This window comes from Osmerus mordax, chromosome 2 (genome assembly GCF_038355195.1).
Source record: "Osmerus mordax isolate fOsmMor3 chromosome 2, fOsmMor3.pri, whole genome shotgun sequence".
NCBI lineage: Eukaryota > Metazoa > Chordata > Actinopteri > Osmeriformes > Osmeridae > Osmerus > Osmerus mordax.
In genome coordinates, this window is record NC_090051.1 from 16241398 (window position 1) to 16268344 (window position 26947).

At 41.1% G+C, this 26947-nt stretch overlaps 1 protein-coding gene across 1 annotated transcript in view; it reads right to left on the bottom strand.

Moving 5' to 3' along the window:
* Positions 1 to 5686: 5686 nt before the first annotated feature.
* Positions 5687 to 26947, bottom strand: part of lrp1bb (low density lipoprotein receptor-related protein 1Bb) — a 149121-nt gene continuing 127860 nt past the window's right edge. Inside the window, exons 70-93 of the mRNA XM_067261105.1 lie at positions 26607 to 26739; positions 22578 to 22684; positions 22219 to 22351; positions 20927 to 21049; positions 20572 to 20694; positions 20151 to 20291; positions 19733 to 19867; positions 19049 to 19168; positions 18299 to 18540; positions 17435 to 17658; positions 17092 to 17198; positions 16257 to 16373; positions 15821 to 15994; positions 14553 to 14678; positions 13955 to 14119; positions 12300 to 12461; positions 11612 to 11786; positions 11292 to 11396; positions 9536 to 9649; positions 8415 to 8491; positions 7918 to 8008; positions 7594 to 7744; positions 6543 to 6617; positions 5687 to 6167 (exon numbers count right to left, since the gene is read on the bottom strand). Coding sequence (XP_067117206.1) covers positions 6027 to 6167; positions 6543 to 6617; positions 7594 to 7744; positions 7918 to 8008; positions 8415 to 8491; positions 9536 to 9649; positions 11292 to 11396; positions 11612 to 11786; positions 12300 to 12461; positions 13955 to 14119; positions 14553 to 14678; positions 15821 to 15994; positions 16257 to 16373; positions 17092 to 17198; positions 17435 to 17658; positions 18299 to 18540; positions 19049 to 19168; positions 19733 to 19867; positions 20151 to 20291; positions 20572 to 20694; positions 20927 to 21049; positions 22219 to 22351; positions 22578 to 22684; positions 26607 to 26739 — 3261 coding nt within the window. The 3' untranslated portion in view covers positions 5687 to 6026. The remainder of the gene's footprint in view (positions 6168 to 6542; positions 6618 to 7593; positions 7745 to 7917; positions 8009 to 8414; positions 8492 to 9535; positions 9650 to 11291; positions 11397 to 11611; positions 11787 to 12299; positions 12462 to 13954; positions 14120 to 14552; positions 14679 to 15820; positions 15995 to 16256; positions 16374 to 17091; positions 17199 to 17434; positions 17659 to 18298; positions 18541 to 19048; positions 19169 to 19732; positions 19868 to 20150; positions 20292 to 20571; positions 20695 to 20926; positions 21050 to 22218; positions 22352 to 22577; positions 22685 to 26606; positions 26740 to 26947) is intronic.

Below are 26947 nucleotides of genomic sequence, written 5' to 3' on the forward strand. Positions count from 1 at the left end.
AAGATAAAATATGCAAGAGATACTTTAATCAGATGAAGAAAGTCATCCCTTGTTCCTGAACACACACTTTTAGTTTTGACCCAGAAGACCCATAAGGAGATCTGTGAGCTTTATCCTGAAGATAGGATTGTGCCTCGCATTGCAAATGCAACCCTATCTCATTAAAGGGATTAGAATGAAGCATGCAAGACAATTTCATTTCAAAGGAGATTTATAAGTTAAGACTCCATACCACCTATTATAGTCATGACTAGTGTCCCATAGCTCTGTTGCCTTAACTGGAGGAATATGCCTCTAAACTCACATACAAATGTGTTTCTAAAGGAAATAATTTTTGAGTTACCCATGCTTTTTGGTGTAGTCATTTTAACAACTGGCTCTCTCTTACATCAAAGGTGAGGTACAGAGAGAGAGAACAAGATAAAGTGAGGTGGAGAGAGAGGGGTTGATGAAGAGATAAAGAACAAAAGAACATAAAAATATCCAGATTTTTAAGTTTTTTTGTAAAAATACACTGCTAAATGTTACTAAATGGATCTAATTTCCTACAGATAATGTCAATAGTTAAAAAACTACATTCTGAATGGGAAGTTCTGCTCTGGCTGCAGACACACATTACCCAGTATGCTGATTATGCTACTTTAAAGGGACTAGGGGGATGTGCAGTAAAAAAGCTTTTGTTTGATTATTCATGTCTCTGCAGCGTTCGAAGAGTTATATTTTATTCCTGATTACAACTGTAGTAGCCAAAGTCAAATCTTGATCCTTCAGACTTAAGCAAGAAAGGAAATGTAAAGGAACATGTGCAAAACAATCAGTGCAAATGTTAAAATCAGAAGTTTGAAATAAAGTATGATCCTCTGAGATGTTTTTGTAGCTTTCCAAACGAGAGGCGTACATGTACAATTGACATGATCTGCTAGTGTCTATCATTCTGTGTGCAAAGCACGCTATGAGGGGGCTTGGTGGCTTGGTGTATTGATAGAACCTTGCAGGAACGGTGCTGTATATTGGAAGGGATTGGTAGTGAAGGCAAATATCGCAAGGGAGTATGGGTTGACAGTGTCTCTGGGTGGTCAGTGACTTACATGATCCTGCACCTGTCTTCAGTGGTACAATAAATGGATTAAGGGAGAAAAGATGACAGTAAATTCAGTAAATGTTGTGTCTAATCCTGCCCTGTCCTACCCTGCAACGCCGATTGAATCCTTAATTACTTTTCCACGTCTCCACAGGTCTATTCACGCCACACAATCTCGATGCTCTTGAAAGAGAGCACATGGGAGAGGAGAGAGAGGACAAACTGAAGGGAGGGGAGCGGGAGAGAGGTGCAGAGAAATTCAGCTGTGTGGTGACTGACAATTCACCAAGCTCTTATTGCAAGGGCTCCTGATTTCTGAGCAAGGACATGAAGAGCCAGAGGGTGAAGGAAAACACTCCCCATCAAAGCCCAGGAACATCAAAACAAGTGGATTTGTCTGATAGGCTCTTCTATATCTAAAAGCTTCAAATTTGTTGGAACAAGTTTTGAGATTTTACATTTGAGTCTGTGTTTGCATGTCAAACTCAGGATCATACCCACAATTGCAGCTAAATTACCTTAAGCAATGCTGTCATATTTACACAATGTGGAATTGGATCATTGCCCAAACATTTAGGGAAGATCAAATAGCAATCCTAGACAAAAAGCTTCACTTATAATTTGAAAGTTGAACACTTTCAATCAACTGTTTGACATTCAGCTCATGAAATGAGACACAGTGAGTCAGACTATGCTCTTTTCCACTCCGATCCTAATTCCACATCACATAAGATAACCTTGCTGAGTCTAAGTTGGCTCAGCTTCCTCTGACCATCACGTGGATCGCCTCTAACAACTGTCTGTGTCAGATTTGGTGTTACATCTCACTACAACAACAGCAAGCAATAAATATGGAGACAGTCCAGTGAAAGCCTTACTTATCATTTCCTTAACATCTGCTGCCCCAGCAGGTCATAGCCTCCCTGGGAACTGGAAGCGGTTGCTGTGTCCAGGAGACATAGCATTTTACAGCCTGTGTGCCAGCAGAGTACTTGCCACACAGAGGCAGACTGCTGACTGTGTGTGTGTATAAGTATATGTGTGTGCGTGCGTGTGTGTGTGTTTATACATGACCCATGGGGCCCCTGGGCTATCCATGGACCAGCCTCAGTAGGTCTGGCATGGAATCACTGAGAGATAACATCCAGTCCTAAACTCTTCTGGAATCCAAAAGCATGTGGTTTGTGGAAGGGTTGGGGTGTGTGTACAGGGAACCCTAGTCTGGCTGCCAGGCACACCACACAGCATTGCAGTGAGTGTGGCATGAGTAATGATGCATGGTAGGGGGATTGTGTGACTAATGGGTCAGATGTGTCCACTTTGTGCCCACTGATTCCATGGGTACACTCAGTGTCTTTGCAGCCATGCATGTCTGAGCACATCTGAACAAACAAGGTACATCAAACTCTGCTCCAGCAGGGCTACTTATCGTCGTGATCCTCCAAGCGGTACAGTACAGTGAGAGGCAGGGCTCTTGGCATTCGTGAATTATCAATACACCTCAGAAGCAGAGTTGAGGGACAAAATAAAGTGTTAACTAGAAGGATGTTAGGTAAGTTAACCATCCACAAGACTTATTGTCAAGTGTTCCAACAGCCATGCTTTAGCCCAGGGATTACAATTCAGCTCTGTTTCACATCTTAATCCAGTCATTAGTCAAGGTGTGTGCTACAAGTACACAGCTACCTTCAGCGGCTGCCGCTGCATTTCAATGAGATGCGACGTGGACAAAGTTTTGTTCAAAGATCCATCTTTACCAGAAAATCTATCAAACTGAGATATAGCATATTGGTTATGGGTACTGAATTACAGCTCTTTCTAGGACATGGCACAGGCTCTCCCAAGTGCTCTGTGATAAAACATTTCATGAACCACATCAATGGGGTAATTTGTTACCCATGGTTTCCAAACCATTTCTACAAGGTCAGCTCAAAAATTCCATCTGACAATATCCAGATATAGGGCAGGTCTGAATAGCATATCTCAAGTCTTAGTTTCACTTTTAAATATAATAAACAAAATGCTTTACTTCATAGAGTTGAAGGACCATAACAATTGTTTTATCTTTGCTTTATAACAATTTGGGGAGATAATAAAGGCAGACCATTTAAATGCCATCATTTCTGTGCAGTATCAGCTTGGTAGTAAAATGTCTATAACAAGGATGTTTAGCTCATATCTTTGTAGTTCCATCCATTATTTCACTGATTGACACCTCTAGTGATGTATCTTGACACTTTTTGTTTACAGCTCAGAGGTGATGTAGACAGGTGTTGATCATTAATGTGAAACCTTTAAATCCTCTATCATCACCTCCAAATCCTTTATCATTCTCTGAAGAGAGGAGGCTCATTTTGGTTTGAAATGTCAGAAGAGAGGTGCTGCTAAATCCTGCTGCGATTCTGCTGTGGACATTGTCAAAGTGTCAAAGTGTCGTTACTCATTTCAACTGTCCTGGTGTGAAAGGGAATTAGTAAAATTATTTTAGAAAACAGGCCTAGTCTACTTCCAAACAACCTAAAAGTATTCCTTTTACAACCCATATCCAGCTGCGTATGTAATAGTTTATCAAAACAATGCAAAAGGATTCATTTATCTGCCTTTGACACATCTGATACATCATTTTCTTTTAGTCCATGGAAGGTTCTCTGGTCATTTCCTTGCCCTAAGGCCTTTCCCATTGGAGAGAAGATATCCCCATGCATCCGTCTGTGTGCAGGCAAGGCTGTGGGAAGAGTATGCAGAGTGTGTTGATTGTACTGTGAATACAACTGTTGCTATCATTGATTCTGTCCAGGGGACGAGTCCTCTGGGTTTTGCTGATGTTTATACATGAGGATGATGACGCTTGCTAAGTTGAAAAGAGACGATAAATCAATATCCAAGGTGAAAAGGAGGGAGATCTCGGGCAAGCTATGGGTTTGTTTTCCAAATTTGTTTTTTTCCTTCTGGTAAGGCCAATGGGCTTAGTCTTCATTTCTCTATGGCACTGATGCCATGGATGCTTTCAGTAACATTTCTGTAAACAGTTGAACTCATTCCCACTTTCAGCATAACTCAAACAGATACATATTATGCTGCCAATACACTGGACACAACCTTATCTCACCCTGCAGTAACTGTTCTCACCAATTTTGTTTTAGAAACGATATTTTACATTGGTCTTTATTGAAGAGCACAATCAAAGTAAATTCACAATAATGAGTAATACACTGCGGGTCATCCATTCAGCTTTTCTCAGATATGCAATTTCAACAAACAGCATTGAACATGACTAGGATTTGGGAAAGATAATTGCTCATTAAAAAAGCAGGTTAAAGTCTCACAGCATAATCAGTTTGGCTTCAGAAATGTCTTCATCAGAGTAATCAGTTCATCACACCCACTCCCCACCTCTACATATTATGCCATAACCACTCAGTGCAACATCTAAGTGTGGTATTGTGTTAGCATCTGAGTAAAACACTTCACTGATTCGTAGACATTACTGACAGATAGAACACTGTTAGAAAGTGCTTTGGGTGACATTTGGAATAAATCAAATGTTCGTATACAGTATATGCGCAATTCAGTCTTGCATGTATGAATCTCGCGTCTAATCTTTGAACTGGATGGGATGTATTCAAATGGTTTCAAACCAACATCGAGCATGGTCTCATTAGGTTTGAAGGGAGAGAAAAATACTGGGGAAGGACGGCTCTCTGAACAATAGAGCTGTTGGTCCTTCAGTTGCCATGGTAAGGGACAAAGAAAAAGCGATGGAGAGATGGTCATTGTGTGTGTGTAGCTTCCCAGGACTAAATTACCATTCAGCCGGCAGTGGTCATGGTGTGCTTACGCCAGGTAATGTACTCATTTTACAATCCAGAAAACACTCGCTGTCTATAATAAATATAATAATAAAATAACCCACCTTCACATCCCTTTTAACACTGGTTAAAATTGTTTGGATGAATTATTAATGTGGAATCTGTATGCCCATTTAGATAGTAAACATGGACATTGAGTTTGAAATGGAAATAAGCCCCCTTTATTTGATATTGATTTACATTTTATATAAAAAATTACTTACATTTAATACATTTCTTCAAAATACAAGCAGCCGAACAACATACAAATCAAATACAAAATTATAAAATTTGTTATATCTATTGTCATCCTTTCTGAAAGTAACTGTTGAATAGTTCTCGGAATAACCTTGTGGTCATAGAGTTATGTTAAATCCTTCCATGTATACATCCTTTTGCCGTACGTTGATTCTGAGACCTACAAAAATATGGACATCATTTGAACGTACAATATTTGTGATTCTGTTCGCAGAACATTCATGTTGAGCTCCAACCTCTTTGACCAAAGCAGTAACAGTACATGAAATAATACCAGCTCAGAAACATCTTCTATTTGAAGCAGAGCAAAAACCGGTTTGCAATGAATATATGATAATGAAAAAGTGAAGAGGGAGAAAATAACATGGTGTGAAATGATTCATAAAAAAACAAGCTCCACTTCTCAAAGAAAAAGCTGTGATATCATACAATAGATAAACGCATGGATGAATGTGAAGATAATAATGGAAAAATAAAGGATAATCTAAGGTTAAAAAAAATTCTGACAAGCAATCCAGTCCTGCTTCAGTCTACTGCATCAGAATAACACCTTGTTGATTTCACTTTTACAAGAGATATGCAGAAACAGAAATACAGTAAGTGCTGTATCTTTAAGATTAAAATTGTGCACAATTGTAGATCTCTGGTGTTAGTTTTTTTTTAATCAGCAGCTTTACTTCAGTGTTATACACTATGTGCTGTATAACAAATGTTTGACAAACATTGAGAACTAAACCAACAAACTAAACCAAGAGCCTGATAGGAAATAGAAAATGTGTATTTTCCTTTTCACTTTATACATTTGTACACTCGTATAAAAGGGAGTAGAAAGTGTCAGGCTATGCGGCGGTTTCACGAATTGTCCCCTCCAGTTTCTTTGGGAGTAGCTCTCTCCTCTCATCGATGTTGATGACTGGCTTCCGACAGTTCTGTCCATCAAGGTATATCTTTGCATACACTGGGTTGGAGTAGTTCATTGGCTGCAGTGTAACAGATAATATATGCATCAGACATTGGAACAGAGGCATATCAAACCCTCACAGCTTGCATTTTGATTGGCAGATCACTTAATGGTAACATTTACAGATCCATGGTTTGTTAACATAGACAGGCTGACAGTCAAGCTATACTGTTAAGCTTGCTCAAATGTAAACAAACAAAGCAGCCAAGATTAATTAGAGAGTACAACCAGGTAAGAATGATGGAGATAGTTCATGCATATTAGTAAAGTTAGATTAAAAAACGTTGTACCGCTACTGCTAATGAATTTCCAATACTAACTCCCAGGCTGCTTGCTCAAATTGTACATGGAAGCCAAAGTCTACAGAACAGAGGGGGGCTGGATAATGATTCACCTGTCCAGGTATAACCTCCTTGGGCACAGCATGTATGCCCAGGGTACAAGGGTCACTGGACTTCACACACCAGCCCTGAAACACACAAGTTCTGCCACTGTTCACCATGTTCATGAGGCAAACTTGTCTTCTGTTACTGCAATTGCTAATGAATGTTTTTACGCATTCATTAGATCATCTACCCAATAAAGCAGTTTGCGTGCAACTCTCAGATTTTTGGTTCAACTTAAACTATAAAAGAACATGTTTTGTCTTTCTATTTTAGCTAACATATGGCTTCAAAGCAACCACAGATTTTTTTGAACCTGACATGAATGCTGATTCAGTCAGAAACAATAAAGAGACGTTTAGAAGGGTTAGCTGGTTGAGATTCCAGGCATGTTTCAGATAAAAACTGATGCAGGTGGAGCTGACAATAGCAGATGTCAAAGTTGGCAGGGCAAGAAGCAATAGCATTAGACTTGAAGCTGTAGAAAGCAAAATAGATAACAAGATCAGAAAAGCTGTTATGATTTATTTGATATGCTGAGTGTTAGTGCAGTGTTGAGACCAACTTAGAAAATAAATCAACAACAGATAAAATGTCCCCTTGGTACAAGAACTGTATAGAGCACATGAATAAATCAAATCTCCACCAGTCCAGGCAGGGTTAACACTCGCAATAGAAAATAAAGACCAGAATGTCTAATGTACATCAAATCACAACACTGCAGGTATAAAGTTTGCTCCATGGCGTAGGTTCTAAACCCGAGGACTTAAAATGTTAATCACACTAACAACTGTGCTATCAAAGTCTCTATACATTTTAAATATATGCATTATGCCCATGTTGACAGGTGTAAATACTGTGAGTAGTGCCAATATACACAAATAACAGTAAATTACACTTAGAGCAAAAATAATAATTGTCACATTGACGTCTTGTTTACTAGATAAAGACTAATCCCACTTCAGACTGCAGTCTCCATAGAGGATTAGATTTCAGTCAAAAACATAGGCCCCGTGTGTTTTTCCTTGCTTTTACTTATCGCAAAGTCCTTTGTGTGCAAACCTTGTGAGGGTCCAGCGTGAAGTTGGGTCGCAGCAAGCTGCCTGCATCTGCGTGGTTGTCATGGTCAACCTCATACATGTTGTACGAGGGGTTACCGATCTCCACGTTCAATCCACCATTAGTCATGGGCTGCCTCTGTCCTCGTTTACCCCTGGTAGGAGCACAACAACACCAAATACCACAGTCCAGTATGTCCAACCTGCTCTATCTGAGATCACATCCACATCTAACCATCTAACTGTGCATGCACGACTATGAGCCACGGAGGGCATAGGAGAAACATCAGAAATATGCAGGATTATGTCAAACCTAGGCTAGTCTTACCTCTGCTTCCGTTTGCAGAAGAAAACCCCAGCTACCACAGTGGTGATCAAGATGACGAGCAGGACCAGAGGCACAATTATAGCGATGCTCCCTGCAGGACCGGTGGGAAGGGAGGAGAAGAACAGAGATGAAACAGTGGTACTAACGCTGTCACTGCTACGCTGTAAGTAGGCTACCTTTGCTTTGAATGAACCGAGCCTGCTCTGCAGCGTCTATCCAGGAGTTATGTTCTGTTGAAATACAGCAACGATAATCTGAAATAACGTGGAAATGTCTCGCATCTGACAACAACCCTTTCTTCTGATCATTATTGCTGTCATTCACTGCACCAATACGGCTAGGAGGATACGTTTCCTGGAGGATACCAGGATACGTTTATTTTAAACAAAGCCTGAGACCATCCTTCACATGCACTAGGTTCAATTTAGCGAGAGAGCACACCAGGAGAGCAAGGTAATAGATAAGAGGATTATCTGTCCCTTTGCAGGCACACTCACCTCCACTTGTGTTGTCTGATCGACTGCTCTTTGGGGCTGGCCTTTCACACTGTGTGCCCGCCCAGTTGGCAGAACACCTGAAGAAAGTCAATCATAGAAGCTGAATTAACCACACAGTCAAACAAAAGCATCGTATATGTACTGTAAGTTATTAGTACAACTCTGTCTACGTTTAACTAGAAATACAATGGTCCATGACACTGTTTACTGTACAGAGTGTACTTTACTTTATAGATATAAACAGCGGCACTAAATCGATGGCCCGCTGAGAAATGTGGCTATGCTGTATAATCAGCAGAAAATACCATTCAAAAACAAGGAGTCATCTCATTTGCTTTTGGATGGGGTCCAATGGGAGTGATGTATGACCCTAGTTAGAAGAGGTGATTTCCAATTTGGCATGATTGACGCAGATGGCTCCGTAAAGCATGAATGATCTGACGGGTACAACTGGATGATGACAGAATGAAATTACACTAAATTACATGCACTCCAAAACTCTGAACACCAAGCTACGATAAATACCAATTTCCCAAATACAGTACATATAGAAAATAAATCACCACCCACAGACAGAAATGTTACAGCATGAAACCATTATGAATTCTAATGAAAAATAAAACAATGTATTTAAAGTCTCCTTTCTGGTGGTCGGATCTGAACAATGGATAGAAAAAAACTGACAAAACATTTCAGCAGAAGCTGAGCGGCAAATGGCTGTTTACTTATGCACACATACAAACACTGGACACATATCTTAAAACAATTTATTTGGAATCTAAGACTATCCACTATTAAATACCGATACTGACACAACACATTTGAACTCTCTGGCATTGCAAAATTAAGCCACCATGCACTGGGCACAGGCCACTTATGACAACAAGTCACAATCACAAACACACACTCTAACTTTGATCTCAACCCCCGGAGGTGTGTGGGCGTGATGCTGGTGTGTGGATGGGTACGAAGCAGGGCTGGGCAGTAGAAGAAGGTGTGCGAGTAATGCAGAGATGTGGACCACGTATACTGGGGCTGAAATGAAGCCAGATGGAGAAGGAGGCAGGAGTGGGTGGAGAGGGGGGGGCTTTGCGGGTAGCTGGAAAGGTGAGGGAACCTACTTGCAGCGTGGTTTGTTAAGGGCAGTGATTGTGCACATCCCCTCATTCTGACAGAAGTAATCACATGGGTTGGCCAGCTCATCACAACGTTGGTTCTTGAACCCTGACGTGCAGCTGCAAAACATTGTGGTGGAGGGGGTGATAATGGGTCTGGACAAGGACTGTGCAGGGTGATAGCTTTCGGCGACACTAAGAAATGACATCATTTATTCATCGGCCATATCAAGCTTGCCCCAAGAAGTCCAATTGAATGTCATTTAACCATCGTTTCGATGTCAATTCACATCATTTGTTGTTAATCAACGTCTCGTGATATAAGAGATGCATCTGTTCAACAGACATATGCATTAGTCCATTTTTGTAGCTGTAAAAACTGTTATAATGTCATACTGTTTCTGTTTGAGGGAAATTCATTACCTGTTTTATCCATACATGTGTATGTAGGCAACTTCAATGATTGGAAATAGGCATGTGATGACAATAAAAAATAAAAACAATCTTAAAAAATAATCTGTCATTCAAACTCTGCTTTTAGTATAGCATGTGAATTGCATGAGAATGAAAAAAAAGTGTCTAAGTTACTTTCTGTTAACATTGAACAACCACAGGCTGATTATTTTTGCTTTTGTAAGACATTCGTGAGTTCTCAAACTCTCTTCTTGTCTGCCTTGTCAGTTGTCTAAAAAATATTTTTTCTTTTTTATTCTATTGAGTAGCTCATTCTGCGTGTAGAGGCTTAAGTAGAGCCTGGATGAGATATCCATTTACTCTGTTATAGTATAAGGTCAAACATTATGATTTCTTGACACAGACAGATCCATCATCTCACCTAATCTCTAGGCCTCGAAGCCAATGAATAAACCACATTATCAAGATCTGTTAACCTCATGGAATATGAGATGGGATAATTTGCATAGAAATTGATTTTATCCCTTGAATTGTGCCAGTCATGGACACAAATTTCATTTTAACTACAATGAACAATGGGCAGTAAAAAAAGAGATTCTGCAACAAGGTTTTTTTTTCCAGATGGATTTCCAATTTTGTCTTTGGGGAGCTCTTTAACATTGAACCCCACCTGATTATAGCAACGCTGAAATTAATCTTTGGGGACCACCAGGACCTTGGAGAACCCTCCTGCATTGACAATACCTTCATGTCTGCCTACCACGGTATTGTCCTGTCTAAGTAATTTCTACAGAATTCACGCTGCTCATAGCTTATACAACACATTCCTCAGGCTACCACTGAGGACCAAAATCAAATGCCTCCACAATGAACAGACATGCTTAGCTTCAAAAAATAATAGGGTATCTTCATAACAGTAGGCTTTGGGGACTTTGACTCCACAGTTTCTTCGGAATTTCTACTACACCCCTCGCTAAGCTGTTTTTGACATGTCACAAAGCATCAGACACAGTCTGAATCTTCGGATTTCTAAAGCTGTTCTTCAAACTACTTAGAACTTCCAGGTACAGTCAACTTTGACATCGTTTCTTTTTGTGTCAAAGAATTATACCCCCAACTGTTACTCAGCCTGCATTCACTAGTGTCAAACAGTCCCCCTAGGAACCACCCTTTTCTATTAGACATCCAGTCCTTTTTTCTCTAGAATCACTCACTGGTACAAAAACCCATGAAGATTTGATTCAGCTCAAGGCAAGTCTGGAACACAACACCAGTATTTGTATGGAAAAGAGACATAGAGAACATCATTGCTTTTGGTTTTTCCTGTGACTGTTAAAGGGCTACTTACTGGCAGAAGGGCAGGTTGGTGTCTGGGTCCAGGTGACAGATGCCTCCGTTGTAACAGTAACCGTCACACAGTTGACAGCTGGGCGCGATTCTGCCATTCGTGCAGCTGCAGAGATTAACAGCTCATATAAAGTTCCTCTCTTGAGAGAGGATGATGATGCATGTTTTCAATAATGCCTGCTGACACCATTTTATAGTATTTTGAATGAAACGGCCGAGAAATGAATGATTTTAATGCATTTGATATTGTGAGTGGAATGGATTAAATAATATTTCTCTAGAATATTCACTCAAATAAGTGTAATGATAATAATAACTCACTTGCAGACCGCGTCTCCCGAGTCCTCGTTGACCAAACAAGGGGCTCCATGGCAACGCTGACACTTGTCTACCTCACACTTGTTTCCTTCAAATCTGGCTGGACACACACATTCAACATGGCCACTGCTGGACAATGTGCAGGCCCTGGAGTTTACACAGTAGTGATGGCAGATATCTGTCATAGAGGAAGTCGAGAAAGAGACAGGGAGAGAGAGAGACAAATAAAGAGAGATAGAGTGGTGTATCTCTGATTAATGAGGAACGGGAAGCATAGTTTAAGCTGGTTTGATTGGAATTTTACAGGGCTTTAATGAGACTTAATTATCCGCATCAAATAGCATATTGTCCAAGATGGAAACGTATCATCCCTTGGGCGAGCAATAGTACGCATTAATGCTGCTCTACTAAAATAGTTTTACCACAATTTAAAATGACAAAACCTTCATAAAAGGAGGACACATTTTATCAGTTCGCCACAGAAACACCCAAAGGTTGTTTAGACTGGCATTTAGAATTACACTAGTGGAAAAGTGGCATTTTGAAACAGCATGTAGAATTTTGTTTCATTGGATGGGCCTTCAACATGGTATTTGATGAGACAATGGTAAGGAATATACAGTATCCAATCCCACATTTTGAATATGCTACTGTATGTTTTTGAGTTCTCTTGATAGGTGATTGGGCTTACGGTATGAGCAGCGGTCTCCGGTATATTCTGCCATGCACCGGCACACAGGCTGGTTCCCCTGGCTGACATCACAGGTGCCCCCATTTAGACAGTAGTTATCACACACCCGCTTCTCACAGAATGGACCTGTGAACCCTGCTGGACAGCGACATGTAGGCTTCCCTGTGTGTGTAACCGAGAGACAGACACACAGACACACAGAAAGGGAGAGAGAGATCATTTGAAAGGTTTCTGTATTTCACAAACACAGTATGAATGGAATTGCATTTTATTTCAAAGTTGATTGAAAAATGGTCCACACGAGCAGGTCCCTAGAGGTCAGAAGTACAAAATTGAAATATTACCGGCCTCTTAATTGATTACTGTGGGTGCCTCCGGTCTCTCTCCTTCACCTAACTGGGTACTTGAGAAAACCTATTTGACAGTAAGCTCTCCCAAGCCCATCCTCCATCACTCATTTGGAGCAATACCCTCCTGCCAGGGGATATGTGCTCAACGCAGCGAAACCTCTTACTTTATGAAAAACCAGTCAGTTGCAAAGCATGAATGAGTAGTCAGTGACTCTTTGCCCAGCAGCAGAACAAATATTACATTGCTTTGTTTCACCCCCCTTTTACTGCATTGTACAAACAGGAGCTGGCACATGTCACAGAACAGAACACTGGCCTTACTGGTTGGACCAGCTGCAAATGAAAATGAGTGGTCAACAATGAAGGACTTGTCTACATCAATTCAATACTAAAACCCCTTCAACACTTCAACTGTTCAAATCACTCAATTTACTCTAATCTCAGATATTACAGGTGACTGGCCAGGAGAGGCAGCATATAGGATGGTGACATGCAGTACAGCACTAAACACAATGACTGATTGCTTGCACTAAACCGACTGGGAATGCTACCCAGCAACAGTACACTATAAAACATCCTCATCCCTACACAGGGACGCTGTCACAACATGACTTTGCCTTGTGGCCAAAAGACGTAATTCCTACCAGCAGAGAGAAGGGAATAAGCATTGGATCCAAAACATTCAAATCCAAAGCCACATACCTATCTCTAAATACAAACCCACTGTCCGAACAGGAGCAATTACTGCTCTGACTCATCAAAAAACCAGACTGTTCAATCTCAATGTAGTTATTCATGCGGTGCCAGTAAACATTCTGCAACAATCTTTCTACTTTCACATGGTTTACAAATGCATCACAGTACTATATACTACACTACTTACTTCACATATTGCCCCACCTTGGTACATTTACATAATAAACCCTCTGTGTTTATCATTTCAAACCTGTGTTCCATCTCTAGAAAATGCATTTATTTCACAGTCGACGCCACAGCAATACAAACATGTCAGACTGGTTATAAATGCTGTTGTTGATTCAAAGAGGATTGTTACCAAGGGGCTCTGAGGTGTTGAAGATTATTGCCCTCTTGCCTGCTTTATGTAGACAGTGAAGAAATGTAAAGTAAAAGTGATATAGCACAGTCTGTTTCATATGGCATTCATCTCCTTCGATATGCTTGGCAGATCTCCTTGCAGCAAGACTATGTAGATGCATTTCATATTGGTTTCCTGAAACGTTTTAACTTGAAATACAAACAGTGTGGAATGTGCATAACACCGTTGATGAGTGACTGGAGACTCACCCAGGGGAGAGCCCATGCAGGTGCCCCCGTTTAGGCAGTAGTCTGTACAGTGGTTCACCTCACATCTCTCTCCAGAGAAGTCAGGCCAGCAGTAACACCGCCAGTCTCCCTTCTCATTGGCCAGGCAGCGACCACCGTTCTCGCAGGGCGGTCGACAGAGCTCCCCTAAAACACAGGGAAGGCCAGGTCAGTATGAGACATTGTCTTGACTGGTTTGGTTATAACTTAATGTGTGATAAATGTAGACTTGGCTTAAGACAGTCTTCAAATTCCTTTAATTTAACCTTCATATACATTTGATTATAACTATGTTTTTAAAGAAATGCTTTTAAATAAATTCCTCAGATGATGAAGGTTTTAGGTAGTCTAAAACCTTCATCATCTGAGAAACAGTTGACACGTTATTACACATGCCATATGATCAAGTCAGATATCACTGACATTCCCAAACATGTATTGTATTGCAATACTTACATTCTGATCAGAAAATGTGGTCCCTGATAGTTTTATTCCTAACATTGTACAAGCTGAATTGAGATGATGCTACCATAGCATTCCTAGCAGGTATTTTACAATACCACACCAAAGCCTACTGTACCTGAAATATTGACATCACTGCAGGTTCCGTTCACCACGATCTTCCCCTCTGGGCAAGTACAAGTGGCACCCGTCGGGTTCAGCAGACACATGAAGTCACAGCTCATCCTCAAACAGGGATTGGTGACTGCGTAAACATTATAAGGGAATATTACTGTCGGTGAATTTCTCTCTTGATCCATCCTGGTATCCAAGGCTGAAAGTAGTTTGCAAACAATATGCTGTATTGTGCAACGGTGATTTAATTTTTTGGCACCATTGCTATTCATCTGACTAAATCACTCTCCAACAGAACAGCCTATTCTATCCTATTTCTGAAGAGACACAACATATTAATCTTTCATAGAATATATAGAGAAATGTATTTAACTCTATCAATCATTTAACAATAGCCTTTTCCATAGTTTAACCAACAATATGGTATATGGAACATGTTACTACCTGGTGTTAAAAAGGGATTGTATGACCTACTTGGCAAAGGGAGCTTTGAAGCACAAAGTATCAACAAGATACTAAAATATTGGTCAAATAAGTTCATAGGAGACTTCACACAAAAAAATACTTCTATCTGCAAGGTAGATTACCAGCAGATCTATTTACGGATTTCGGGTGGTTGGGATTGGGATCCAAAAAGTGAAAGAAAGGGTTGGTTTCTGTTTTGCTGAAGACATCAAAACTCACTGCTGTAGCTTTTTGCTGGGCTCGCACAAAGTCTGCCCACAGACTACATGGCTGGACTAATGAGTCATTGGGGAATGGCCCAGCTGACCTCTCACTGAAAAACCCCAAGCAAGACTGATCTGTCTGACAGCTCACAACTCCTAACGCCACTGAAGTAACACATAACATGGGACATGGTCTGTTGAAAAGAGCAAATGAAAAAGGGATACAAAGGATCGATTGGTCCTATCAGTGGGATGTGATCCCTCTCTAATGTACTGGACCAGAAAAAAGGCAAAGCTCGAAGACAACAGAGAGGTGCTAGAGACTGAAAGAGCCAGGTGCCTTTACTTTCATGATCAGATGGAGGGAGATGTCTGAGGTAATTTACTGTAACCAGTCATTATTCGTTATTATTATCATCATTAGTATTAGGAAATTGTTAGGATTTAATTAGTTATGTTTCTCAAGACTAATGATGTCTTTTCAACTGGGACATTCAATATGTAAATCTTTTTTTTGCAAAGTTCTCCTTAACACAACCGCAGCTCCAAATCTGGATACAATTTATTAAAAAAATAGAAATATGTATCTATTACTTGAATTTACCATCTTGCTGTTTGTAGCGGTGGGCAATCAAGACGTTGGTGGGTTTTTCTAGACCTAGATTGAGAAACTCCACAGGCTGTTTGCCATACTTGTAGACCCTGAAGACCTCATGTTTCAACCCTGTTCCATAGATGTAGTCTTCAAATAAGTCAATCCTATAAGGCTGTGCTATTCCTGCAAAACAAAAATAAATACAACCAACAAATCACCAAGTGCTTTAATTATTCTTTGTAACCTAAGGCAGAAGAGAGCAGTCTGTGCTGTGTGGGCAGAGAGATCCACTGAAGCTGCATCCATTGTTCAGAAGGTTTCTGTTCCTGACCACAACACAACATTATTGAAGCAATCTGTTGATAAAACGTGGAGGAAATGAAACGTCCACATCAATAGTGTGTGCTTAGAGAGAAGCTGTGCTTTGTTCCCAAGTTGGCGTTACCGTGTCTGTCACTGATTGTCACCAGGGGGTCCGACCCGTCCAATCTCATGCTCCCTATCTCTGAAAGCTCAGGATCAGCCCAATACAAACGTTGGTTGAAGTAATCGATCGCCAGGCCTGGGGGAGAGGACGGAAAGAAAAGATTTATTTGCCTTATGAGTTGCGCCGGGATCAATATAAACGCCTCTATTCTGGGAGCCCTTGGGTCTAAACAGCCTACTTGAAATATTTGAACACAAATGCATTGATTGCACTGTCAAGATCACACATCACCCATGGGCAGGCTGTGTGAATAGGCAGTTATGTATGTTATCCTTCTGCTCCGTTTTGATGGAGGGAAGAGAGTGAGTACATCAAATCGTGCCACCATTGTTGATAGATTTTTTTGCATGATGTCCTACATTTCCTTTACACAAGTGACTTACCTTTCTTTTCTTTCATGAGTAGGACTGGATAAATGACCATGCTACTAAGGCGATTAAATAGGTTTGCGTTTTCCTCTGATGATAAATTTCCCTTTCTGTGGCAGAGACAGTGCATGGGTCCCTTACATTAAAGGAGGCCAAACCATCTTTTAAAAAGTAGATCAGCACTAAGTGTGTCCCCAAGGACACAATAACAGCTTTAGACTGTGTCACAGCCACTCCTTTACCTTCTCCATGGCCTTGTTTTCAAACAGCTCTACACAGTGCCATGCCTTGGCGAAACCACTTGTTCTTATATGGAAAGGGTGGAATTATGTACATTACTGACCTTTTCCACAAAGTTTTACTTATTTTTTAGCTAAAGGAAATGTATCATGATGATATGTGGCTCAAGTCAATTGAATTTTTACCCGTGGGCCTCCTCAGGTTTTTCTCTAAGAGGACCCTCCGCATGGATCCATCCATGGCCGACTCCTCAATGTGGGAATGATCACCAATCACTGTCCAATACATCATCCTAAAGGGTACAAATGAATGCATTTCCAGGTGCATATCAATGCAATCTACAGTTATCCTCAAAGGGGAGTAACAACACGTTTAAAACACAGTAAACTCTTCAGGCACATTTCCTAATACAAACCACCCAATATACCCAAAACTGCTTACTTGTTTTCAACAAAACTCACTTGAGAATGACAGAATAAATTGAGAACATAATGACAGAATTAACACAGTGTGAAAGGACAATCTTACCCTCTGGCTGGGTTGACAGCAATTGCATAAGGCTCTCCTGCAATGTCAGTTATCAGACGAGTGCAGTTTGGTCCACTGATCTGGCCCACGTTTATAGAATACCTCAGCTTAGTCCAATGAGCTGTGTAATAACTGAACCAGTGCATCCGAGAGTGGTCTGTCCAGTATACATTTCCTGTAATCCAGTCAGCTGACACATCCCTTGGTCGACGGAAGTCTGAACACTGGAAGCAACAGAGAATAACCCATTAAAACTTTCCATTGTTTTAAATTTGTGTATTTTAGTTAACCGAGACTTACTGACCCTTACTATTAAGCGACATATTCTGAGGTCTTTTGTACATTTTATATGATCAAATGTTCAGTAAAGTTTCATTAGGAGACATATCTGAAAATGATTTAGTTCACAAATGTTATCTACAAATATTACCTTCTTGAGGTAGTATAATTCTTGCAATAAAAAAATATAACTGACACTGAAAGATTGGTGCAATTCATTTAAAAGGGAGGATTGCTTTTACCCACTGTGTAAGTATCTAAAATACTTTATACAAATGGTCTGTGACATTCATTAAACTCAACCAAACAATAAGTGGCAACGTGCTCTTCTCCTCACCAAATAAATGAGAAATGACTGTTTGAGTAATATGTTTCATCTTTGAGAACTCACTGTGATCATTTACAATTCATTGTGCTCAAATACAATAACCAAGACATAGCCTCAATGGATGTAGAATAGACAGACATATCTTTTGTTAATAGACTAGGCTCAACAGAAACTGCCTGAAAATATTCTACATCACTTGAGCAATTGAACATCAATGTAATTGTGACCCTAGCGATTCACACCTTGGATATACTTACAATGTTTCCAACATTAGTTTTAGTTTGACTTCTGTCTAGGTTTTCTTTGTAAAAAAGTCCACCAGGATTAAACTGAGTAGCCCAGATAAACTTTTGTTGATGAAACAAAGCATCCATTCCAATAATACGGGCATTGTCCTCGATGCGAGTGAGTAGTTTGTGTCCATGGCTCTGGTTAAATGGATACACAAAACTTCGGATTTCAGTGTCATTAGCTATGTAGAGCACTCGATCTTCTGGTCCTGCCGTTGAGTTATTAATATGCAAAAAAAATAAGAAGTGGCTAAATTCCATTTGGGGTTTGAAACAACAGTTTGACATAATTGCATTCACATAGACATATCATTGTAGAGTAAATTATTCAGTTATCAATGCAGAAACATGTCATTACATATATCTTGATATTTTATAATTCATCAAGACCAGCCAAATAATGCTAACCATTTGAATGAAGCAGTGAAGCAAGTAAGTTTGCAATAAGTGTGCCTTTTAAAGGCACAGAAGTGCACTTTGAAAAACATTCCATAATGGAAAAAATCTACAGCTACCAAATGGCTGGTCTTGGTATATTATCATGTAACAATCCTGTAATCTAAAATAAACAGGAAAATACACATATTAACTAAAAGCTCGATCTCTTAATGACAACTAATTGTTTACTGAATGCTGTTTACTTACAACATTTAATACACTTAATATTGAAAGATTTAATAGAATACGCAATAAAAAACAATTAAAAATAATCTGTACCTTTTGCTAAACAGTTGCCATTGATTTCCTTAAAATTTCTGTCACAAGTGCACTTAAAGGATCCTTTAGTGTTTGTACAATGATGAGAACATGTGTCAAAGTTTAGACACTCATTGATTTCTGCAAAGAAAAAAGATGAAGACATCTCTGTCAGTTGCTACAGTCCAAGTATACACACAACACCCACATTCAACTGGAACTCTGAACCTTGAGCTGGCATTATATTTATTATATAATTGGTAATAGGGTATTATAATTAACCACATAATTAGACACCCTAATTACAACACAATATGCTTGGTAATGACTGAAATACGATTGAATAGACCTTATTCTTTCCACAGATGAAAAGTGCTGTGACCCAATACAAGTCAGTGTCTCACTACCGGTACTCCTCCCCTGCACATATACTATCTCGAAAGGCTATAACTATGAGCCTGGTCCACTCGGAGTGAGGTCTTGAGGTCAATTTATAATTGCAGCTATCATCATACAAAACTACATTACGCTAGCATGCTAGCTAACTGAATCTGAAACTGACAAGTTCATAGTCAATTGAGTAAAAGCTTTTGACAAACATGCACTGGGTGAGAATGAAAATTAATGTGATACAAATTAAATCTTACTGATTGGTACCTAACACATACATAGTCATGTCTGTAAACAGGATGGTTGAAACAATACCTTCACATTGACCAGTCTTTTGGTTTCTCTTGAAGCCTGTTCTGCACTGGCATATAGCATTTATGTTTGTTTGATTACATATTGCATCTTCCCCACATGGATTTGTTCTCTTGACACATACGTCTCCGTTAGAAACTAAAATAAAGGACAGAACCTTCATTAGAATACATCCCCTTTAAATTAAATTAAACATGCTTGTGTTCCATCTTTTGGCACATGCAAATCAATGGCCCAAGTGCAAACACACAGAAAATGGGTAGGCTTTTGTGCTACCATGGATATTCACAGGGGTGGTAACTGTCAAACACACATTACATTCCTAGATACAGTATGAACCTTCTGCACGGTGACATTTAAATACTTTCATCTGAACCCCGGGATATTGATCTGGGTGTCATGATCCCTGATGCCCACATACAGGCCTTGCAGTCTTGCTCGTCAGATCCTCCATCCCCACAATCGTTGAAGAGGTCACACTGCAGCTGGGCAGGGATGCAGCGCTGGTTACTGCAGGTGAACTCTGTCTTCCCACAAGGCCTGGGTTTCCCAGCCACCATTTCTACTTTGGAAAGCAGCAGAACCCAACAGATGAGTCAGCAGTACCACATAGCTGGAGCATAAACACAAGCTCGTATGAGGACCAAAAGTGCTTTAAAGATATTAATACAACTTTTGCAGTTCTGAAGAATCAAAAGCCAATCTTTTTATCCCCCCCATTTCTAAGCATGAGGGAATATCAAAGCAACCTTTCACTTGGGAATTGTCTTCACTGGATGATATCCTCAGGTTTTACTTTTAAAAAATCCTTTCAAACTCAAAATGAAAGTTTCTACACTCACCACACTCCTCCTCGTCAGAATTATCCCCGCAATCGTCCACCTTGTTACACACTTGGTCTGTGCGCAGACACACATGGTCATTTCTGCAGCGATATGGCCTTGTGGGGGGGCAGATGAGTTTGGCTAGGGAGGAAACAGTGAAGAGTACCACATTGCAGTCAAATCTATTTTGAATCATTCAACGGGGAAGCCATGCACAAAATGTGCATGATGACAATGCCTTGTCTTTGAGCAATTCAGTTTCAAACCGAAATCATTACCTCGTGCGAAATGAGAAAGTAATGACTTATGAAATATCCATCAAAGACCTTTGACAAAGCTCCTGGAGGTGGCGGGAGACATTGTTTCAACTCACCACACATTTCCGTGTCCTCGTCTGAGTTGTCCCCACAGTCGTCCTTGCCGTCACACACCCATGTGTGGAGTTTGCACAACGTGTTGTTGCAAATGAACTCATCGGCACGGCAGAAAAAAACTCCTGGAACAAGGTCAGAGGGGTGATGCCTTTCATATTAAAGTATACTTAGTTTCATATCTTGTCCTCCGGTAAGTACAGCCCAACTCCTAAGTAAGGGTGTCATTCTGTGTGATACTGTGAAATATTGCAGAAATCAAATGGCTTAAATGAGGGAAATAAGATGTGTCACGTTCAACCAGCATTTCATTGTAAAGTTAGAGGCTATGAACTCTAACTAGGTGACTCATATACTGTAAACAGTATTCTATAAAGCCCATTACAAGATTGAAGAAGCAGTGACTTCTTTATTACATGACCTTTTTCATTAATGTGGTCACCTACACTCAAAATAATATTACCATATTGTAATGTATTCATGAATGTATTTGAAATTACACAAAAAGTGAACCTGAACTTGTTTGTTACTGCGTGTAGCAGTCAAGGTGTGCAATTGTGTGTTGCGTGGGTGTTAGGATGAGTTACTGTATGCTGGAAGTTGAAAGCGATGGAGGGACAGGGCGTTGTTTTTATAACATTTTTCTTCTCGTCTTTTTTGCTTCTTACGCCTGAACTGCTTCATTACTTCACACTTGACCAGTGGGGACCTCACCCTTACTGTTATTATACCTGTCATTTGTTCTTTTGCGTTCTCTTATCCTGCTTTCTCTCCTCTCTCTCTCTCTCTTCACCCCAACACCTCCCCTGTGGTGTTGGGGGGTTGAGCTGTGAACACCGGCCAGGTTGCTGGTAGGCCAACGTTGGACATAGTCGGCAAGTAAACATCTCCAGCTTCCTATGATGGACCACACAGAGTTCCTGGTCCCTTCCTGTCCATCTACCTGGCTGTGCTGTGATGCTGTGCTGATCCAATACTTCCCAACCCTGCGGCTAACAATGCCTACACTGACATGCGCCAACTCAGAGAATTGAGTTGGAACTCTGAATATCTGTTTCAACAACCATATGCAAATGTTATTCTCTACTCTTAATGCATGACTATGTAGGAGTGGATCCCTCACCGAATTGCTCCTCCCAAGGTTTCTTCCACGTTTCCTAATTTAGTTTTCCTTGGAGTTTTCCCTTGTTTTCAGAGGGTTTAGGTTGGCAGAGGGGCAGTTCTATATGCATATGTGATATTGCCTGAAAAAAGGGCTATATCATTTTCTATCTTTTTTGATTTGATACTGCACCTTGGCTGCAGTTCTCCTCATCACTGTGGTCCACGCAGTCAAACACGTCATCACAGCGCCATCGTCGTGGGATACAGTGGGCGTGGTTCAGACACAGAAACTCATCCTCTTTGCACTCCTTAACACAGCCCGCCTGTCACCACGGAAACACATCCAGGCAAAAACAGATTCTCTACGTGTAAGTGTTCAACATATCTATACCTATGGTCACTGTTAAGACAGCAATACATCTGAAAGGGGAGTCAATACTTTTTTTGGAGAGCCTAGTGTGTCAGTTCAGGTTTGCCTAAAACATGACGTTTCTTAAACATAACACTAAAACTTCACATGAATACTGGACCACACAGAGGCAAACCCACCTCATCTGAGCCGTCTACGCAGTTGTCGTGTCCGTCGCACCTCAGGCTAGCGGAGACACAGCCTCCACTGGCACACACATACTCATTCAGGGAGCAGGAAGGGGCCACTGAAAATACACACATTGACACAGCAGACAAGTGAAGGACAGCTCTAACACCAGCATTAACATGACATTTACATTTACATTTATTCATTTAGCAGACACTTTTATCCAAAGCGACTTCCAAGAGAGAGCTTTACAAAGTGCATAGGTCACTGATCATAACAACGCATCACAAAACATTGCGAGTAGCCAAAACATGAAGCACACATTGTGAACAACCAAAGTAAGTGCCAAAGGGAAGAAACATAAGAGCATGTAGTTAAACAAGTTACAACTAGAGAGTATACAATTTCTGGGGAAATTGTAGGGTGTGCTTGCTTGCGTCGGTTGCACAGGGGTCTGTATATTTTATATAAAAATGCATCGGGCTATACTATTTATAAAGATTACATAGATTTAAAAGCATCTTTTTTTTGCTGCTCATTTACAACTCAAAATACGAGTGAAGTGTAGAATGAAATATGATGTCTTCTCATTTCCCCTGCAAGAGGCAGCTGACAGGCTGAATCAAAACGAATACATTTGGCAGACCGGTGTAAAAATGGACCTAATCTCTATGACTTAAACGTCCTTTTAAGTTGTCCCTTCTAGTGATATTTTCAGGCATTTAGCCTACTCGTATTGCATTCATTCATTAATAAAGAACCCCCTTTGAAGATTATTCTACGACTTTACCGGCAGAAGATAGAATCGCGATTCAAACAGTACCATCTGCTAACTGAAAATATGCCCCCAAAAACGTAAATAAGCTTGACATTTATTTAGTGGAAAATCGCTCATTCATAAAAAGCTCACTGGTAGCGATCATTGTCAGTAACAACGCAAAATGCGATATAGCCCTGTGTGGAGAAGCTGCCCCGGTAAATTCTACTACTACAGTACAGTACTAGACTACTGCTGTGTTCGTCTTGGTAGCGATTGCGTTGGTTGAATTCGATTTAACATTCCGTTGTACGGTTTAGGCTGAAATTAATTATTTTCATGAACAGATTGACAAAGTTTAGGCTGTGGCAATGAAGTTCAGGTTAGTAGTCAGATTGAGCAACAGCTGAGGAGTTTTTGTTAGCTACTCACACTATTGTCTCGGGTAGGCTACAGCGTTGCAGTGAGCTACACTGGTTTGAAACCACAGGTAATGGTAATTTCACTAACAAATCGTTTACTAATGTCAGAATACATCATACAACGAAAATGTATATGTGAGGAATGTTTATTTTAACGATTGAAAACAGATACATCATAGACCACTGTAGTATGTGTTGCCCGGGCAACACAGGCTAATGTCATGATGCTAATACTTCAGTGAAATAGTAGACTACTGTTTCCGAAAGTAGATGTACTTCCTTAATAATATCAGCTTATATTGTACATTACACATCACAATTGTGTGTCATATCACAAAGTAAAATGACTAAATAGTTATCACCCTGGCCTCTTTTCTTGTGGCGTTTCTGCAGCTGCCTTGCAGTAAAGCTATAGTTAGCCTAGCTATCCCCCAAGTTAACAGATGCGAAACGAATGTTCTGCCAAAGGTAGTCAAGCGTGTTTTCGTGACGTTAGTGACGCAGTGACGTTAGTAACGTCAGTGACTGTGGCTAGCAAATTAGCCACCGTTAGCTTCACTTTTCGCCACAAAAACTTAACTTAAGCCTAAACCATGCAACGGAACGTAAATTCCAATAGAAGCAACTCAATCGCTACCAAGACGAAACTTTTGACACCTACGTTGTCTATGTAGGCCAAATATTGGCTGAGTTTTAGGGGGGCAAAAATAATAATAATAATAATATATATGTGAGAGAACAAAGGTTGTGCTCTCGCCGAAGGCTTGAGCACACCCAATTAAACAACATGAACTGCTATAAGTGCAAGTGTACCTGTGAAAAAAAAAAGACAAGCAATAATAATAAAAAACAATATATCACAGCGAGTACAAACCATTTTAAATCAGTTACCACTAACCACAAGAGCAACAAGTCTCTGAGCAAGAGTCATTGTGATCCTTGAGGGAACTAACATCAGGTCAAGCGAACCATTCCTAAGTACCGTTGTACTCCCGGAACAAGTGCGTCTTGAGCCTTTTCTGGAAGGTGGAGAGACAGTCAGTGTCTCTGATGGAGGTGGGGAGTTGATTCCACCACTGGGGGGCCAGACAGGAGAAGAGCTTGTGTTGGAACGGGCGGTCTTGAGCGGTGGGACCACCAGGCGGTTGTCTGAAGAAGACCGTAGGTGACGGGTGGGGGTGTAAAGCTGCAGAAGAGACTTGATGTAGACGGGTGCAGTCCCGTTCACTGCTCGGAAGGTCAATACCAGGGTCTTGAATCTGATACGGGCCATGATAGGCAGCCAGTGGAGAGAGATGAGGAGCGGGGTAACATGGGAGCGTCTGGGTAGATTGTAGACCAGGCGGGCCGCTGCGTTCTGAATCCTCTGAAGAGGGTGGGTTGCACATGCTGGGAGACCAGCGAGCAGCGAGTTGCAATAGTCCAACTTGGAGAGGACAAGTGCTTGGACTAGCAGCTGGGTGGAGTGCTCAGACAGGTATCTTCTGATCTTCCGGATGTTGTAGAGGGTGAATCTACACGACCGGGAGACCGCAGCAATGTGGGCCGTGAGGGAGAGCTCGTCGTCCATGGTAACCCCAAGGTTCCTGGCAGAGGATGAAGGGGTCACCGTCGCAGATCCCAGGGTGATTGAGAGATCGTGGGAGATGGAGGGTGTAGCCGGGATGATGAGAAGTTCTGTTTTGGCGAGGTTCAGCTGGAGGTGCTGCTCGGTCATCCAGGCGGAGATGTCTGTGAGGCAGGTCTCAATCCTAGCTGAGATCCCCGGATCGGTTGGGGGGAACGACAGGTACAGCTGCGTGTCGTCAGCGTAGCAGTGGTAGGAGAAGCCATGGGAGGTGATGATTGGTCCAAGTGAGGTGGTGTACAGAGAGAAGAGGAGGGGTCCAAGGACGGAGTCCTGTGGTACACCAGTGGAGAGCTGGCGAGGGCCTGGCAGTTTGCCTCCCCAGGAAACCTGGTAGGATCTTCCCGACAGGTAGGATGAGATCCACTGGAGTGCAGTGCCAGTGATGCCCATCTCAGAAAGTCTGGCGAGCAGGATCTGGTGGTTAACCGTATCAAACGCTGCAGAAAGGTCCAGCAGAATGATGACGGATGACCTGGAAGCCGCTCTGGCACACTGGAGGGCAGTGGTGACAGAAAGGAGGGCAGTCTCTGTGGAGTGGCCAGTCTTGAAGCCCGATTGGTTCGGGTCAAGCAGGTTGTTCTGAGAGAGAAAGTTACGACCTTTCCATGTGTGCTCTGTAAATTCACACCTAAACAGCTTGGTCCTTTCACTATGCAGATTAGATGTCAAAAAACGTTTCATTTCTAGTCAAACTGTATTGTGGGGTTTTAGGACCATGGAGTTTCAAATAGGATGTGTTCTCTCAGGCAAGAGCATGCTGTGTGCTTCCTGCTGCTAAAGGAAGTGGCTAGGTGGTTTAAATACCCACCCACTCACCCATCATCACAACTGGGGATCTGGAGGAGGTCAGGCTTTAGTATACAACCCACAGCACACTACGGTAGTTGTAGGAGCTCTAGAGCGTGAGTTCCAAATGCAGTGTGGGAACGTTTTCCGATACATATTACAGTCACAACTCCAAAATAAAAGGTTTATGCACACCCGGGACCATTTCCTATAGTTTTATAATACTCACTAAAACACAGTGAGATGCATGGCTTATCTTTAACGAGTGACTGAGGGAAGGTTAACTGCCGCCTCAATTTTACATTGACATTTTGGGTCTTTTTTTCTGTTCTTTCTTTCTTTCTTTCTTTTTCTTTTTTTCTTTCTTTCTTTCTTTTGTGTAATTCATGGCATGTTTGTGACTTTAATGTGTTAAAGAGCATCATTGAAGAGCTTTTTGTAGTACCTGTTCCCTGGCAGTTCCTCTCATCCTCTCCGGTCTTGCAGTCCTCTTGGCCATCACAGAGCCACTTGAATGAGATGCACAGGTTGTTCAGGCACTGGAACTGGTCAGCAGTACAACGTGCCTCACAGTCTTTCTGCAGTCATACATAACAGACATGGACATAGATGAGTTCACACTCGCACAACGCACAACATTGAAATTAAAGTGCTCAAAAGAGCATATTAGGTAATTACCTGTTGTTCCTACTTGAATGAGGTATTGTTCTATGTAGTATCATTATTTTCTATACTGGTGCATTTACATAAATTGTTTAAGCGTCACAAATAGAACCATTTATTTGC